The sequence below is a fragment of the Ursus maritimus genome, unplaced genomic scaffold (assembly GCF_017311325.1).
Source record: "Ursus maritimus isolate PB19 unplaced genomic scaffold, ASM1731132v1 scaffold_10, whole genome shotgun sequence".
Classification (NCBI taxonomy): domain Eukaryota; kingdom Metazoa; phylum Chordata; class Mammalia; order Carnivora; family Ursidae; genus Ursus; species Ursus maritimus.
The window spans coordinates 48,599,423-48,618,717 of record NW_024423344.1 but is presented as its reverse complement, the minus strand read 5'-3'; the positions used below and the strand labels follow the sequence as shown (position 1 = coordinate 48,618,717).

The 19,295-nt window shown below is 36.2% G+C and overlaps 1 protein-coding gene across 2 annotated transcripts in view; it reads left to right on the top strand.

Annotated features, from left to right (window-relative positions):
• Positions 1-19,295, top strand: part of TBC1D4 (TBC1 domain family member 4) — a 73,772-nt gene that overhangs the window by 37,094 nt on the left and 17,383 nt on the right. Inside the window, exons 10-13 of one of the 2 annotated variants that reach the window (XM_008686650.2) lie at positions 9,107-9,264; positions 11,462-11,671; positions 14,388-14,546; positions 18,832-18,990. In XM_008686650.2, the coding sequence (XP_008684872.2) occupies positions 9,107-9,264; positions 11,462-11,671; positions 14,388-14,546; positions 18,832-18,990 (686 nt within the window). The remainder of the gene's footprint in view (positions 1-9,106; positions 9,265-11,461; positions 11,672-14,387; positions 14,547-18,831; positions 18,991-19,295) is intronic. The other variant, XM_040623580.1, reaches the window with a different exon arrangement.

The following is a 19,295-nucleotide window of genomic DNA, read 5'->3' as shown; positions in this document are numbered from 1 at the left end:
TGAACTTCCTCTGAATTAGTACAAAGTCATGTTCATACATTGAGTTTCTAATGAAGAAAGTTAATGAAAAACTGATTTTAGGGGGTTTTTCATGGGGGAACCTGGCTGGCTCAGTCAGTAGAGCATGTAACTCTTAAATCTCAGGGTCATGAGTTTGAGCCCCACGTTGGGTATAGAGATTACTTAAAAAAAATAAATATTAAAAAAAAATAAGAGGTTTTTCAGGGGCAACCTTATGGGAGGAGAGTTAAAAGAACTTAGCTACAAAAACAGTATAATATATATGGAATATGCCGTGAATTGAGAGAACCAAGAATGTACAGTTTGCCTTATCTCTATAGTACTACCTATGAATAGGAATACAACACTTTCAGTGAAACACATTGGCAGTGTCTTATTGTTCTGTTAGTTAAAGTGAGCATCTGGACAATCTCAGTTTTCTTCTGGAAACAGAAGCATGCCTGAAAGTGACAATTAGGAAAAGCCATTGAGAAGGTCATAGGTTAGCTGTGAACAGGACATAGAATACCAAAACAGTGACTTTTTCTTAGATTATTTGTAGTGTTTAGATTATTTATAGTGTAGGGTGTTGCATATGCATTTTCAGTGGTTTTGCTTAAGTGTATGCCTTATTCTTGTTTATCACCTCTTAGTCCCCTGTACCTCATTCTAATAGAAGGATATTGAAGTCAAAGGCAAGTATATATTAGTTTTGCATTGAAATTTTCCACTTTTTGTAGCTATCTTACTTGAAGTGACATATTGAAACATGTGGGGAACTTCTAAATTTGTAGGATCATTAAAAATTATCCTGTTTCCTGTACTTTGTAATATTTTCTTGGCACTGAGAAAATCTAAAAATCAGAGAGCACATTTTTATACATTTTTCTATAGCTTCTGTACACTTTTTTTTTTTTTTTTTGGTAATTTGACAAGCCTAGAATCAGTAGGCCAAAAAGAGACTTAAAATTTTTATTGTCATAGAAGAGTACAACAGTCATGAAGATATAGCTCAATGGATTATCACAGAGTGAAAACTCCCATGTCACCACTTTGTCAATAACTGGAATGCTCTTAGCACTCCCGCAGTTCCTCGCCTTTTCCCGCCGTTACTTCCCCTCCTCCTGACCACTAATACCATAGTTCGTATTTGCCTGGTTTTGAACTTTATATAAATGGAATGATACAGCATATATTCTTTTATTCTGGTTTCTTTTGTTGCGCATTAGTTTGTGAGATTCATTCCCATTTTTATGTGCACTTCATTAATTTTTTATTGCTGTTACAATTTATTTATTTTTTTTGCCAGTGGACTGTGGCTTGTTTCTAGTTTTTGATTTTTTTTTTTTTTTGTTTTGTTTTGTTATTTTTTTATTTAGAGAGAAAGCTTGAGCCTTGGGAGGAGCAGAGAGAGGGACTGAGAGAATCCTAAAGCAGGCTCCATGTCCACCACGGAGCCCGACATGGGGCTTGATCTCACGACCCTGAGATTATGACCTGAGCTGAAATCAAGAGTTGGACACTTAAGCCACTGAGACACCTAGGAGCCCCTAATTTTTTTGTTATTAAAAGAGTACTGGGGCATCTGGCTGGCTCAGTTGGTAGAGTGTGTGATTTTTGATCTTGGGGTTGTAAGTTTGAGCCCCATGTTGGGTATAGAGATTACTCAACAAAATAAAATCTTTAAAAAAAAGTAGTCCTATTTTAGTTGTGCACATCTATGCATTATTGAAGACTAGGTCCACGGTAGTAAAATTGTTAGACAAAATTCCAACAGATTTATTTCAACTAATAGGTCACTTAGACATAAATTTACAAAGTTACAGTCTTAGGGTGTTTTTTCAATTTGTACTTTGAAATAATTTCAGATTTACAGAAAATTTGAAAAATATTGTGGAGAACTCCTGCAAACCGTTTATCCAGATTCATCAACTTTTAAAAATTGCCACATTTTCTTTATTATTCCCTCTGTCCATTTATATATATGTAAATATATATGTATATGTAATGTATATATGTAAATACATATGTATATATGTAAATATACACATACATATATCTTTATTCTAAGCCATTTCTGAATAGGTTGCATATATCATGTTCCTTTACTCTGAATACTTTAGTATGTATTTCCTAAGAACAAGGATATTCAAGAGCATGGTTTTAACTCAGTGATTTCTGAATCTACATTTCTCATCACTGCTTTCAGAGAGAACATTATGCACACACAATTACTGTAATATCTGGAACTATTCAGAATATTAAGGGGAGGAAGTTAATACTATAAATTATAATTTTCTTTTCACTTGAGTACCTCATATTTTATTAGTTGTATCTCTAAATATGCGTGGTCAAATAAGGTAAAGAGTAGGTTAGCATATAGGCTAACATATACTATTTTTTAAAAAGCCTATTAATTTGAAATTTGAAACTCAGATTAGACATCCTTCCCTAGGACCTCTATTCTAAATTATTAAAAACATGTCAGGTTACTGTTTTTAAGCAGGCTGAGAAAAAGGAGCCAAGATATTTTTAATATCATGGTTTATTGATAAGTAGGTTTATCTGCACAGTATTGGAATGATTAAGGAAAAGGAATAAGCATATGTTTTGTTTAACCTTTGAATTAATTTTTAAAAATTTAATGTTATTTCATTGTTTAGTAACTAAACTATAATTGTGATGACATAGTATATTTATATAATATGCATTTACCAAATATATATCCTTTCTATCAGCAGGCATCTTTGTCACTCCTTATAATTGCTTCTCAGCTTTTAAGCCTATAACTGAAAAAACGTTTATATTGAAGTTCATTGGTCAAAAGTAAAATGATCGTCATTACTTCTATTCACTTATAGGACTTTTCAGTGAGAAAATAAGATTTTTGCTGATGAAGTACTTTGTGGTACAGTTTTGGTTCCACGTAGTTCTCTTGTGTTCACTGATAAAAATAGTATTGTCGTAACTCATGGTTCATTATTGCCTTATCTATGCCTTATTGATGACTAATGGGAATGCCTTTGTGTTCTAAATCCTGATTTTGGACATATCTCTCTCTCTCTGTGTGCTAATGTTGTTCCTTCTTTCCTGTTGTACTAGACAGGACACTGCTTCAGAGTCAAGGTGATTAGAGACCTAAATATGTTCTTATAAAAATTCATAAATTCTTCCAACGGATTATCACTCTCAGTTTAAAAAGCAGTTTTGGCTGTCTCCTGAATGCATGCCAACATTCCAGTGCTATGATGGTTATATAGTAGGGAAAATATGATGCCTTGTGTAATCAAAGATCACAAATGATCATATAAAATGTTGATTGCAAACAGAAATCCTGTTTCTACTCTATTCCATGTTGACAATTCCTTAGTACTGTGCTGTGGCTTTCCATCAAAGCCCAATTTTAATTTTGAGTTAATAGACATGAATTTGCTCATTTGGAGGTACATATGTATATATAAAGAGGTTATTTCAAATCCTGAGAAGATGCAGAAATGAGCATCCTAAAAGAAACATACTAATAAAATTTAATCTGGTTTTCACCCAAAGAGGATTGTTACTCTATTTTGTTCACCTTAATTCTTGACACGTGGGTTCCTTTGAGATACTGCTGAGGCCTGCCAGACCTCCTACTGGTCTGGACAAAGGAAAACACCTACTTCCTCATTAGGGAAGTCTGACCACATCCATAATGACATCTCTTCCTCTTGGCCGGCATGCTTTTTGGTAAATATCCAAAAATCATCGCTGAACAACTTAATTGAAAATGATTAGTTTTTGTTTTGTTCTAGTTTCTATACTTAGCTTTTATCAGGAATCCAATGAAACAGACATGTCCATTTTCCTATTTGGAGCCACTAACATTTAGATTTCTTTCCAGCTGCAGTGAAAACACATATTAAAGATTGAACTAGAATGACAAAGAAGGAGAAAAGAGAAAATTATTTTGGCCACACTGATAAGATTGAGAGTTGTAACTGACTGGCACTTTTTAATGGCTGGGTGTAAGACCTTTAAACAATACTTCTTATCTACTGTTAAAAGCCTAATGGAAATGTTAGTTTTACTGTGTGTCCTCCTAGGTTCTACTATGGGCATAGAATTAGGTCTGTTTATTACCTTAGAAATCATTTGGCCTATAATTTCCTTACTTTACATAAGGTAAGGTTGAGCCCCAGGGATGTTTTATATCTTGCTTGATATTATTCTCTTAATTTTAGGTTTTAGGGATGTGAGTAAGCAAATGAGCTTGCTACCCACAGCTACTTTAAATTCCAATGCAAAGAACTTGATCTTTTAAAAAGTTGCATTCAATCTCGAGTTTAGGCGATAAAACTCTTTGTTTTTCTCATTCTTTTTGTTTGTTTTACACGTTGGTCCACTGATTAATCTCTCTGATTCATAGCTCAGATGCTACATATTGCTTTCCACTGAAATAGTTCAATGTCAGTTTTATTTAATTAGTAAAGATTTTCCATAGAATAATAAGATTGTCCCCAATTGAAAGCCAGGAGTTAGAGAAACTATTAGGGTACCTGATGGGAGTATGAGTTAAATTCTATGGATCCTGTGGGAAAAGCTCAAGTTTCATCACTATGTTGTTCCGTGAGTCTTTCTTGAGGCATTTACAGAGAGAAAGCTTTTTCAGATTTCTGTCACATAGTTGCTATCACACTAATCAAGTCTTGTTTCTATCTTGAGTTGTAAAACATTGTGATTTAGATATAGCTTTAATCAGTATTAGTCATTTTTTGGACTTGATGATGCTAGTAGTTTTAGATGGGGACTAGGGGGCTGGAGGATGGGGGGCAGTTTGCTGCTCAGCAGAATAACACCTTTGTAAATTGGCTCTGGCTCAGGACCTTTATGAAAAGTGCATCTGTGTTGCCCTGGGGGAGGGGGATGGAGGGAATAAACCATGACTGCAACCTTAGAGTTGAGTCCCTGTGAGCGGTCACTAAAACACCTTCATTTGATAGGATCTAGAATATCTAGTGAATTACTTGTTATTAAAGCAGACAAGTATGCATTAAAAATTCTGTGTTAACAGAAGAAGTATAATGTGTTTTTTTATACCAGGCTTTTTTAAAATTCTTTTTATTTTATATTTTTTTATTATATTATGTTAGTCACCATACAGTACATCCGTAGTTTTTTATGTAAAGTTCCATGATTCATTACTTGTATACAACACCCAGTGCACCATGCAATACATGCCACGAGAGACTATGGACTCTGGGAAACAAACTGAGGGCTTCAGAGGGGAGGGGGTTGGGGGATTGGGATAGGCTGGTGATGGGTATTAAGAAGTATAAGGTTAATAGGTGATGTGGTGAAGGCTCTAACTGCTTGGCCAAAGATGTATTAAAAAGTTATCTTGAAGATTTGTGGGAGGGTTCATATCATATCCATAGCTTTGGATTCATGCTGTGTCCAGAAGGACTTGGAAATACCTCCAGCCTACAGGGTGATAACATGTAAGATAGGATATTTCCTCTCCTTGTAAGTCTCTCATTGGTGCCTTTCGGATTGTGGTTCTTAATTGGTGACTGGTAATAGGAAGTACATATAGAATACACCAATACAAAATATGTGGGAATTCTCCACATTGTATTCTCTTCCTAGTTATTTATTTTTAATATCATAAATTTTCAGTAGAGGTAATTCTGGCACAAAATACTTTTTCTGAATATGTCTCTTGGGAAGCAGTTTTATAATGTGCATGTTGATGTTCCAAAATGCAAAAGCAGGAGGGAAAAGACTATATAAAAAAAAATAGGAAATGGTTGTAATTTGTTTTATCATTTTAAACAATGTAAAGATAATTAATATGCTAATATATGTATAGTCCACCATATTAATGTGTTTTTTATTTGATCCTGTTATTTTAAAAAGCATTTGCATTTTGGAATGGAATTATTTCAAAAGCAAAGAAGAAATGAGACATTTGCATAAATGAACACCTAATACTTTGAAGTTATTTCTCCGCTGAAATAAATGACTTTATTCCCTTAAAAATCAGTCATACTGATTGAAAGACCTCATACTAGTTAGAGACTGATTTTTTTTTTTTTTTCTACTAGAAACACACAGGATACTTGAGGTCCAGACAGCTTTAGTTTTATGGTCCAGTAGTGCTTTGCTTGAGCCAACGCAGAGAGTATTTACACCGGCACGATAAATGGCACTGCCTGAGGGTCTGGATTCTGGACTGCCTGGGTTTGATCCTGGCCCCACCACTTATTATCCGTGGAACTGTGGGCAAGTTACTTAGACCTCAGTTTTCTCACTAAAAATGGGAACAGAAATAACAGCAATCCCATAAGGTTTTTGTGAGGATAAAATGCTTAGGACAATGCAATTACAACCTTAGGAAAGTCAGATTGCTGAGCAAATGTAAATCAAAAGGTAAGCTGTGGTAAGCTGCATATATACACTGGCTGTTGAAACCCTTATCTGGACTCTGACTTCTGGATACATGGTTTTTCTAATTAAGTGAAGCAGGGCAGCTTTTACCTTATCTCGGCCACCAACCTGCTTTTTCAGGATGCCCTTTTTTAGTACAAGATAAAGGATCAATGGTCTGTTACGTAAGTTCTTTTCAGTATATCATTATCTTATATTTTGACTGCTAATTTTTGGCTTATAAATTCTGACCATTAAATTCCGGACATAGGAAGAAAGTGTGTCATTGGCAATTTATTTAGATTATAGGATATAAAATTTTAGATGTTATGAAACTTTCAAATTTGTAATGGGCTAATGTGAGAGGTATTTTATGGACCTCTTTTCTAATCTATTCCCCCAAAAACACATATTTTAAAGACAATAATGAAACTGATAGGGGTACTTTCAGTTTTATTTTTAGTACTATCTGGACATTCTATATGTCATTGACAGTGAATTGGAAGGTGATTTTTTAAAAGATGTTTTAATTCCAGCATTAAAATATAAAAGCTTCAGAATACTTTGGTTTAGTTTACTCTAGTTTTTTTTTTTAGAGCTGCTAAAAAGTCAAGAGGAATTTTTGAATGTTTACGCCATGAGGCATATTGAAATAGGTGCTTTTACAGAAGTCTTTCATTTAGCTTTTAGATGCTCTTCTATAGGACAGGAATAACACTTACTTGGAAGAAACATGCCTTAAGTTGTTTCCTAAAACCGCTGTCATTGTCAGTACCTATCAGTGCCATCCACGGCTCAGTTTGTACTTTTGGGAAACAGAGCTGTTAGAACTTTTTGCCAGAAAGTCTTAAAAGTCATGCTAAGGGTTTTAAAACGGTATTCTTTTATTTATTCCTGTTAGTCTAGCCAATATGATTTTTCTTTTGTCCATTTTACTTATTAACCTTCTGAGTTAATGTTTCATATGGTCTTACAATATAAATTTATGTAATGGATATTTGTTAAGTGCTTTCTATTATTTTCCACTTACTGTATCAGGAGCTAGAAATACATCCATGAATATTGGACATTTAGCAACTAACTGCTAGTAAGATACTGTTACCAAAATGAAGATACAGAGCACTTCAGGAGTGTGTATCAGAATATAACTGTTATTTAGACCATTTGAATCACAGTTTCCAAAAAGGAAATACTTGAATTAATAACTTTCCAAAGTGGAAGTAAAGGTGAACGGATTATTCAGCATTATGGGGAGTTTTGAACCATGGACACATACTGGGGTTATAATTTTATCTAGGATCCATAACAAGGGGGGTTTGACTATATTCAGATAGATGCCTCAGCTACTTTCTGAAGTGTCACAATATATCATGGCACTTGCTAACTGTGTAGCAGCTCAGAAGGTATGTCTCTCACTCAACCTTAGTTTAGCTAATCCAGAAGGAATATTTCCAGGCAGATAGATCAAAATTAGAGAGAACTGAATTACCTGATGTCTTTGAGTATGTAATAAATAAAATGATGACAGGCAAGTGCTGAATTGCCCTCTTGACTGTTGATGGCCTCAGCACTACTGAGGCAGGGTTGTGGCTTTTCTAGCTCCATTTTCTTTCTGACTTAAGTACTGACTTTTCTTGACTCCATCAAAAGTCCTGTATCCTCATTGGTGGTATCACTATCTGTAAATATTGTTATCCTCATCATTGTCTCAGGAAAGCTCAGAGGCTTTGAAACTTAGTATTACCACCACTAACAGTCACACTTATTACATGGTGTTCCAGCTGCTAACATAATTGGTCTCAGAAGTAAGTTTGAGTCATAATGACCTTTTATTGCAGATAGGCCTAGCATAACTTAGAAAGTTCTTTCCTAGGAAATGACATTTTTAGAGCAGATCAGCATTTTCACATGTTTGTTTCATAAAGCACTAACGTAGAAAGATGTCACACCCTCAAACTCCCCCAAAATTGGAGAAGGTGATTATGGGGTCAAATGATTTAAATAAGTGTGGGTATATCTATATATTACTTCACTCTTGGAGAGTCGTAATGCATACCAGCATAGTGCAGTCTCTAAGAAGTCCTGCTATAAAGAAATGTTGCATATTTTTTAATCTTAACCTAGCCAATCTTATTGACCACAGTTTTTTCTTAATATATCATATAATAATAATCCCAATGGACTGTTCCACATTTATTCAGGTTCCTTTCTGCCATGATCTAGATATTGGTGGCTAACAATTTGTAGACAGATCTTACAGCCACAGGCAGTGAGACGCTATCTTTATCAGCCTTTTCTGTAAGAGTATAAGGAAAGCTCTTTATGAGCCTTCTATGGAATATTTACATTGCTTAGAATACACTTTTAAATTTTTTAGCAAAACATGAGTTAATTACTTAAGCAACCTTTGCTCCTCTGTATACATACTTCTATTCCTCAGGTTAGGACTTGAAATGGTTGGCTTCTATGGAATGAGTAGAAACCGGTGAGCTTCTCATGACTGGGCTGCAGCTTGGATTGCATTTTTCCTAGGATATGGTGGCCTGGGTGACCAGTGTGCCTAGTGACGCATTGCGCCATGTTGCCCGAGGCTTGTGCTTGCCCATGGCAGAACTTGTGAATGGCTTGTGCTACCATGTCATGGTGAAGTCCATCTTATGCAGTTCTCCTTACAAGTTACATATTTATTTGCTTTCCACAGTGATGGAGAAGGGAGAAAAAGGACCTCGTCTACTTGCAGCAATGAGTCCCTAAATGCTGGAGGAACCCCTGTCACCCCTCGTCGAATCTCCTGGAGGCAGCGCATTTTCCTCAGGGTTGCTTCTCCCATGAACAAATCTCCCTCAGCAATGCAGCAGGGTCTGTGTGGTACACACTAAAGAATTACACCTTCCCGGTATCATAAACTAGGGAATGGAATGCAAGGCTTTGGGTACAAAGAGATTTAAGTGATTACAGTAGAGAAATAACTTGTTTCTGTATCTGATACAGTGGTTAACTTCTCAGTTATCATTAGAACATATTAGACATTCAGTAAATGCTTGTTGAATGAATGAGTGAATGAGTAAGTTTCTCAGACTGAGCACTATGATAGTGCTGGAAAAGCATAGATCTTTTTATTATTAGAAAAGTAACCTAAGCTTTTCCAAGAGTCACATATAAAACAAAGTGACACAGAAATGTTGAATGATCAAGAAATGGATACAAATACACTGGGCAAATATCAACCAAAAGATATTAGACCTATTAGAAATTAAAGCAAAGACATCCAAAAGGGTAAAGTAAATATAGCAATAAAGATATGACAATCATGAGAACATGCATAATTCACAGCCCTAAAAGCTAGAAAACAGGGGCGCCTGGGTGGTGCAATTGTTAAGCGTCTGCCTTTGGCTCAGGGCGTGATCCCAGCGTTCTGGGATCGAGCCCCACATCAGGCTCCTCTGTTAGGAGCCAGCTTCTTCCTCTCCCGCTCCCCCTGCTTGTGTTCCCTCTCTCGCTGGCTGTCTCTGTCAAATAAATAAATAACATCTTTTTTTTTTTTTTTAAAAAAAAAAGCTAGAAAACAGAACTTTGCAGAATGTTTGGGAGAAATGAATCAGTAGCTCTCGTGGGAGATTTTAACATATTCCTTTCTGAAAATTAAATATAGAGAAGGTAAATATAGATTGTATTTGAGAAATACAATTACACAAGCTTGATCTAATATTTATACAGAGTCTTGCCCCCTATAGGGTAAGCACATGTCCCCTGCAGGTTAGCACACATGGAACATTCCTAAAAATTAATTATGTACTTGGCTACAAAGGCCACGTTAGTAAAACAGTCATAAATATTCATACTATATTCTCTGATTACAGTGCAAAAAAAAAGGAATCAAGAATTAGAAGACAACTAAAATATTTCACGTGCTTGGAAACTGAAAACTACTAGAAACTAGGAGGAATAAAATATGTTCAGAGCCCTACTCATCAACATTGAGCAGTATTTAGAGGACATTTCTAAAACAGGAAAGACAAAACTCAAATATACTAAGTATTCAATTCAAGAAGCTAGAAAAGGAACTATGAAGTAAAATTTTAAAAAATTATTTATTAAAGAAATAAATAATAAGGGTAAGGGCAGAAGTCAGTCAGTAAAGAAAAAGAAACAAGAAAACAACTGACATTCCTAGAGAAAAAATTAAGTCTGCCTAGGGTGGCCAGAGAAAGCTTCACAGAAATGTTGGATATTTTTTATTTAAACTCATTGCTGGGAGAAGCAGGTTTCAGAAAGAGGGACTAGCAAAGGTCTGATGTCATTGGAGAGAACTTTGCAGGTCAGAGAGGCATGAGAAATTCAGCATGAGGGGAGCAGAGGATGGGAGATAGAAACAGAGGCCGGAAAGGTTCCATGAGGCCAGAGTCTGAAGCTGTCTGTATGCTATTTACAGTAGTTTAGACTTTGTGCTTTCGGATATAAGCAACCATTGAAATGTTTTAAGACACAATCATGTTTGTTAATAGGAAAATAATTGGCAGGAGTGCAAAAGGTGGCCTGAAACAGAGGGAGAGAGTGAGCTCCAGGATTGGGTAAGAGAATGTTGCAGGAGCGAGCAGAGGTGCCGAGCCAAGACATGCCCAACGTTGCTCAGCTGCTCTTCTCTTGCCGGTCTCTGATGGCAGATGGAGACCTTTAGGAGATCATTGTTACCTGCTCATGTAATCTCTTTGCTTTGCACAATCAGAGAATGTACAAAGATAAATTGCAGAAGTGTTGGGCTCTGGGGAATGCCAGTTCACTTTAGAGCACCTATCTTATAGGTCATTTTGTGCGGAAAGAAGAAGTGGCGAAATTACATGTGCTTTCGTTTCACTGCGAGAGGGAAATCTGGCAGGGGAATTTAGTCTAGTGAATTTACTTAAATCGTTAGTTCCAGAAATGCAGTTACTGGAAAAGTGGTTTTGTGAAAAGCTTTAAAGGTGGAAGATAGGATGAGAGAACACCAATTCTAGACAAAGCTTCTGTAGTCTGGGTTACTAGTCAGGAATGCCTCTCACTGTTTTCTTCTCCGCAGATGGACTGGACAGGAACGAGCTGCTGCCACTGTCCCCTCTTGCTCCAACCATGGAGGAGGAACCGCTGGTTATATTCATGTCTGGGGAAGATGACCCAGAGAAGGCTGAAGAAAGAAAGAAATCAGAAGAACTGAGGAGTTTGTGGAAAAAAGCCATACACCAACAAATCTTGTTGCTTCGAATGGAGAAAGAAAACCAGAAACTTGAAGGTTAGCCATTCAAACAGGGCTAAATGATATGATACTATAATTGAAGGGTTTAGGGTAAAACCACCCCCAGCCTCTCCACTCATTCTCAGAATGTAAATATACTTTTACTAGGATTTTACTGGCTATAGTTGTTTAGTTTTATTTTGTGAGGTTGCTATGATGTGGGAATGTTCAGCTTAAAATATTTACATTTTTGTTTAACAGATAAAATGTCAGACACCTTTTGAGTGTATTTCGGTAATAGAGAATGTAGACAGTGTGGAGTCTATGTATTTGATATGACTGAAAGTTTAATAGTATTGTGCACGACTTGAGAGAAAAACCATTAAACATGAAAAAACACATTCTCTTTTTTTTTTTGAAATTGATTGAACTTTTAGGTTAATTGTATTTATAATAGAAGAAATGTGCCTATATGAAATAAATTCTGTTTGTTTTGTACCCAGTTCAACTATCTAATTACCTGTTATCAAGTCAAAGTTCCTGTTTTTGTTGTTGGCTTTATACATTTTCTATTTAACAAATCATATTCAAATCTTTATTAAATTTATAATTGGGTAATTTACAGTACCTACTGTGCCATTTCTGGTGCTTTAGTGTGTAGCTTGTGAATACCAAATGCTTTAGAATGTGTCCTCCAGACTTGGAAAGAATGTTATTTACCCCAGTATGAACCACACATAAGGAGATGTGCGTGCAGACAGTACCCAAAGTCAAAAAAATGTATTCATGTTAGTATATTTGGCAATTCACTTAACCTAAAAGGACCTTGTTTTTCACATTTTTGTAAAATAAAAGATTTAGCTTACGTGGGCCCTTTGACTTACAAGATTATTGGGAAATGTACAATCTAGGTTTTTCTCTGGCTTGCTTTTATTGTGTTGTCTTCCAAAAAGCTTTTTTAGTATAGGCATTCACATTTCTGTGTTCATCACCTATCTTAAGATTCCTCTTACTACACTTACTATTCAGTTTGGTTTTTAAATTGAACAATATTTAGTTTGCAAGGGAACAGTGTATTTTCTTTATTGTTGCTTTCTTGGCAGGATGGAAAATATTTAAGGTTTTAAATAACCCTAGCAAATGAATCTTCTTTCTTTAAAATTAAAACCCCAATTAATTGTTATTGATACAGCTTTTAAAAGGTTGATGTGATAAATGGTATGCCCACTCGAGCTTTTATAGGTTTTGAGAGGAATTGCATTCATATTCAGGATAAGATAAGAGGTGACGTTTAGCAGATGTGATCAGAAACCAACCCTTATTAAATAGTTCTATATTTCTTAAGTAACAAAGACAAAAAATAGTTGAGCTGATTTAAAAAGTCTAGTCAATGGGTAATCATTTATTGATGGTTCTTTGTTTTTTGCCTAGTTAACAAGTTGAGGACAGATGTTGACTGCTCTTTACTCAGCATTTTATCCTTGGGGCCTGTAGCTGGCATATAGATCTTGATTATTATTTTAAATGAATAATGATCTGGAGAAGGTTGCAGGGGGAAAAAAGGAAATGTGCTTTGTCCATTGTAAAAAAAAATTACTCGTAAAGTTGCATATAGGGTTATATTAATTATTTGCTTTAATGAGCCCACTTCTTAAAAAAAATTATTTGATTAGCATAGAGAAATATAAAGCAAATATTGAGAAGCAAAGCTAAACTCTGCTAGAAAGCCATCTAGTGGTATCCAGGAGGAGTATCTTTGTAATGAAATTTACTTTTGATTATGTCTGGACTTTTAAGTAGAAACTTTTATGCCTTACTTGGATAGCACTATTATAAGATGTTTAAATTCTTTGAAATGGTTTCAAACACACTAAGTAAAGGGTAATACTCATTCTGCTATTGTTTTTGTGCTGTCGAGGACTTTGGATGCATGACAAAGATTTGTGTTGCAGAAGGTAAGGGGTTGAGCACTGTGAGCTTGAATGAATACACATTGATCTGAGAGACTCCTGTTCAACGTGATCCTAAGGAAAGAGAAGAAAAAATAGCTAAATGTTTTTTCTTCGTTTTCCCATTTGGAATCAGTTATCGAAGATAAAGAACACAACAAGATAGTAGTTGCTTTTAGGGGCCTTTTTAAAATGAGCTCTGGGCTTATTTTAGGCCATCAAATGAGAGAGAATTCTGTACTATTTTAAAAAATGGAAGTAGTGTTAATTTCAGTGAAATGAAGTTTCCTCTTTAAGGTTATTAAATATGAACACAGGGACACATGGCTTAGCATTTTTAAAGGCAGTATTGGTAACTCTGGAAATAGTTAAAAACATTTATCAGGTTTCATGGTCAAATATTGCTCTAATTAAGGTTAGCATGAGGCATTGTTTTCTCCTGTACATCATATATAAAATATTAATGGTGTTGAAAATGATCCAAGTTGTTACTTCGGAGGCTATCACCTTTGTCAAAAAAATTGCAGTTTATATAGCAAACATGGTTTGTTTTTTATGCTTAGCAGAGTTCCCATTTATAAGATACAGAGTGAAACCTCCTTAGGAAGTTATTCCTGATACTTTTACATGAAATGACTCAGTTTGGGAATCTTTTGTATGTCCTCAGTTTTTTTTTTTTTTTTTTTTAAGTTTACTTTTCAATCAGATGTTAGTGGTTGATTCCTAAAAGTCATTTGGTATGATTTTACAAATACAACAAAATGTTAAAAATACTGTGTTTTAAGAATGCATGGGTTTTACATAAATTGTTTTGTTTTTCTTAGCAAGCAGAGATGAACTCCAGTCCAGAAAAGTTAAACTGGACTATGAAGAAGTTGGTGTATGTCAGAAGGAGATCTTAATAACCTGGGATAAGAAGTTGTTGAACTGCAGAGCTAAAATCAGATGCGATATGGAAGATATTCATATTTCTCTTAAAGAAGGTATTCTGGATCTTTTTTTTTTGAGTATAGTTGTACAATGTTACATTAGTTTCAGGTGGATCATCATGATAATCTTTCTTTTTAAAGATTTTATTTATTTGAGAGAGAGAGAATGAGAGCAAGGAGCACAAGCAGTGGGTGAGGGGCAGAAGGAGAAGCAGACTCCACGCTGAGCAGGGACTTGATCTCAGGACCCTGGGATCATGACCTGAGCTGAAGGTCGATGCTAAACTGACTGAGCCACTCAGGTGCCCATGTAATAATCTTTTATAAGGAAAATGTTTGGAGATTTTTTTATTGTGTGGCTCCGGCATACGTGCTTTGCCTATTAAAAAAGGAAAGTAATTTGCTTTTGACTGCAGTCAGTGACTCAACTGAGAAGAAAACAGTGCTAATGGAGAGACTGTCCCTGAGGAGCCAGGAGACACCTTTCCCGTAGATTTCCTGACTTCTTCAACCAGCTGTTCTTAGCCCTGTGTTGTTGTTTACCAAGGAAGGAGTGAACGCATCAGTACAGACCTTAGAGTATATGCATAAAAATAACTTAGACTTATAAACTTGACTCATTTCCATCATTTGGTCAGAAATGTTTATGTTTATGTGTATATGTATATGTATTATGTATATTCACTACATGTATGGGTATACATAAGCAGATTTATATTTTTATTAATCAATCAGTTTTCCTTCCATCTATGTGTTCCTTTGTTTATTTTGGAAAACTTGCTTTTATTTAGCCGTTATACTGCATTGCTGCTCTGCCGTAGAAACTGACTGATATTTAAATATCTTACATTTAAAATTAAAACTAGCATGTGAATATTTGAGGTGCATTTCTGTGACCCAGATATTAAAATGAGAATCTGCATGGCCTGCATAAACTGAGTGTAAAATAAAAATACAAAAATAGCCAAAGAAATCTGATAATGAACCTTATTTTAAAAGGTTATGATTAATGTGTGAAACTGTTGCACAGTTAAATTTAAATGAAGCTGAGAATAATTTTGTAAAATGCTACATTTACAAGCCTACTATATTGTGTGTTTTTTTTTTTCCCTTGAAATTATGCAAGTCCTAAAGATTTTCATTGACTGTATTATTTGGGACACAATGGTTGATAGAATGTGTGTGAGATGTCGATCACACCTTTCTTTGCAATGACTTTTAAAGAATTTTAAGAGTGCTCATCTTTCCATTTCTTATAGAATACATTTTATTTTATTTTATTTTTTATTTTTTTAAAGATTTTATTTATTTATTTGACAGAGAGAAAGACAGCCAGCGAGAGAGGGAACACAGCAGGGGGAGTGGGAGAGGAAGAAGCAGGCTCCCAGCGAGGAGCCTGATGTGGGGCTTGATCCCAGAATGCCGGGATCACGCCCTGAGCTGAAGGCAGAAGCTTAAGGACTGAGCCACCCAGGCGCCCCTATAGAATACATTTTAAACTTCTTTTTTTAAATAAGATTTTTATTTATTTATTTGAGAGAGAGAGAGTGCATGAGCGGTGGGAGGGACAGAGGGAGAGGGAGAGAATCTCAGGCAGGCTCCACACTCATTGTATCATGTGCTCCAGAGAGGCTGAACTACTCTGGGTCCCAGTGTATGTTTCTTGCATGGAATGCTCCAGTTCTTCCTACACTCCTTCTTCCCTATGTTTTACCTGCTCCCTATTTCCCCTCATCCCTTTATTTCCACTCCTCCTCCTTCTCATTCTTCCTTTCTCTCCCCATTCCTTGCCCATCTGAGGGTGTTCAAACATTCCTCTTCTGTTTTTTTTTAATAGCTAATTTCTTTTTTTTTTTTTTTTAAGATTTTATTTATTTATTTGACAGAGAGCGAGCGAGCACAAGCAGGGGGAGTGACAGAGGGAGAGGGAAAGAGAGAATCTCAAGCAGGAAGCAAGGGCAGAGGGAGAGGGAGAAGCAGGCTCCCCGCTGAGCAGGGAGCCCACCTTAGGGATCGATCCTAGGACCCTGGAGTCATGACTTGAGCCGAAGGCAGATGCTTAACCGCTTAACTGACTGAGCCACGCAGGTGCTCCAACATTCCTCTTCCCAAAGGGACTGCTGCCCACACTCCCAGCCTGGAGTGTTATCTTTTCATTCTCAGTTCAAATACCATTTCTTCAGAAATAGTATGCCCTTTTCTCTCTTCCACCAAAACAAATTAGTTTCACTTTGTTATTTTTTTCTCATGATTCTTTTCCTTTAACTGTGCTTATCATAATTTGTAATTTTGTAATTTTGTGTTTATGTATATATTGGCTTAATGTTTTTCTCACCCCACCACTGCATACATAGCACCTAATCAGCATCTTGCGCAAGTTATTTACTGAATGAATACATGGATGAATGAATGAGACTAATTGCTGAGAATGGATTTATTCATCTTCCAGGGATGAAGTATCCTTAGTACCATTCTCTATACTTTGCTACATGTTAGCTGTTCAACAAATACTTATTTAGCTGAAGTGAATTGCCTTCCTGCAAAATTGTTGTTGGATGGATAATAAAACAGCCCACTCATGTTATTAGAGATTCATTTAATGGGCTAATGAAAGTTATGACATTTTACATGTGATCCTTCATTCATTCGTCCAAAAAATGTTTAAGTAGCAAGGTGTGTTTTTGGTTTTCCTCATACAGAGATGAACATTTGCTCGCTATTCTCAGGGAAGTGGGGAAGATAGGCAAACATGCAGTGTAGAGCTAATGCAATAGGTGATGTTAGAGTGTGTGTCAAATAGTATGTGGAAAGGGAGTGATTACTCCTAGAGATGTGAGAAAGAGCTTCAGCAGAAGAATGACATTCAGGCTCAGCCATAAAAGGTGAATAGAAATACACTGTGCTATCAAGTGGGGGAACTTAGGAGTCCATTAAGGCAACAGTAGGAGCAAGAAACTGGAGGTGAGAAAATAACAATGTGCTTCTTTTACTTATGTATGGTGCAGAATGGGAGGTAATGGAACTGAAGAAGGTAGTTTGGAGGTATATTGTGGAGGGCCTTATAAATTATGTCAGTGAGCCTGAGTTATACCTTTTGGACAATAATACTTTTGGTTTATGCAAACAGTGGTACTGAAGTTCAAAAAGATCAGTGCCATTAAACCTTCCTTAATCAGCTGGGAGCCCAGAAACCTATTGTCGATCCAGTTTACCTGAACTGAAAATACTTTGTGAAGTAGGGTATCTGCAGTATACAGAGCTGAATTCTTTCTCTCCCAGTGCTTACTTCATTTTCTTTGGCATAAAAAAAAAAAAGGTGTTTTTTTTTTGTTTTTTTTTGTTTTTGTTTTTTTTTTTTTTGCGGTGGGGGGTACCTGGGTGACTCGGTTGAGTGTCCAACTCTTGGTTTCAACTCAGGTCATGATCTCAGGGTTGTGAGATCAAGCCCTGTGTCAGGCTCCCTGCTCAGCACGAAGTCTGCTTGGGATTCTTTCTCCCTCTCCCTTTGCCTCTCCTGCACCTGTGCTCTCTCTCAAATAAATAAAAGAAAAAAAAAACCAAAACAAAACAAAGTTTTGGTGTAGTTTGAGATGCTGGTGATACCCTTTGGTTCTAGAGCATAATGGAGTTAATGTATTATGTATGCTTGATGTTGTCTTGTCAGAGGACGTTCTGGAGCACTCCAGTTATGCCTTCATCTTGTACTGACCATTCTTATTTTTTCATTCTTTTATGACTATATAAAAATGCTACTTAATTCTCTTTTACAAAGTTACTTGTCGCTGTCAAATATTTAGAAATTACAAGTATTGACATTTGTTACTAGCTTCAAACCAAACGGAAGGTGGGAATAGGCAGCAGTACATTTCATGATTTCAGAATTTGGCCTCTGAAGCCAGACTCGGGAGTTCTAATTCTAAACTTCCGTTTACTAACTGCACAAACTTGGGCCAGTTGCTTAGCTTCTTTCTGTCTCAGCTTGGCCATCTGGAAAGTGGGAATAATAGTGATTGCCTATCTCACTGGGTGGTTTTCTGAGCATGGGTATAATGCTGAGTAGCAAGGCACCCTCGATAAATGTTGTATTCTGTGCCCAGTCAGTGTTGGCTGATGTCGTTAACATGGCCTTTATTATTATTTGAGGTTTTCTTTCGCAGGGCATCAGCGGTTACAGGATTAAACTTGTCAGAATATGCTTCTGTCAGTGCATCATACTGTGTGATCAGAGGGTGGCACGCAGGACAGTACAGCTGCCTGTTTTCAAGCATTACATTGTTCCTCAGCTGCGATTTACCGACTTCATTCCAGAGTTCGAGACCTTGCTTTTTTATCTTTGTAGGTGTTCCCAAAAGTCGACGAGGAGAAATTTGGCAGTTCCTAGCTTTACAATATCGTCTAAGGCACAGATTGCCCAATAAACAACAACCTCCTGACATATCCTATAAAGAACTTTTAAAGCAGCTCACTGCTCAGCAGCATGCCATTCTTGTGGATTTGGGTATGTTTCTTCTATTGATTATTGTACAAAAGTAAACGATAGGTCCCTTTGTTGAGTTTTTTCAGGGGTTTTGCTTGGGTTTTTTGGTTTTCGTTGCTGTTTGTTTATTGCTTTGGTGTTGCTGAAGAAGATCTGTTGCCTTATGCAGAGCTGCTGACTCTGCCCTTTCTTGAGGGCAAATTGGCTTTGTATTTGTTTGAATATACTGTAAGTGCCTGAATACGGAATGAAGTTTTCATCCCCAAACTTGCCCCCCCCAAAAGGGTGTTATATTTGAATCATTATAAAGGTCATATTATCAGATA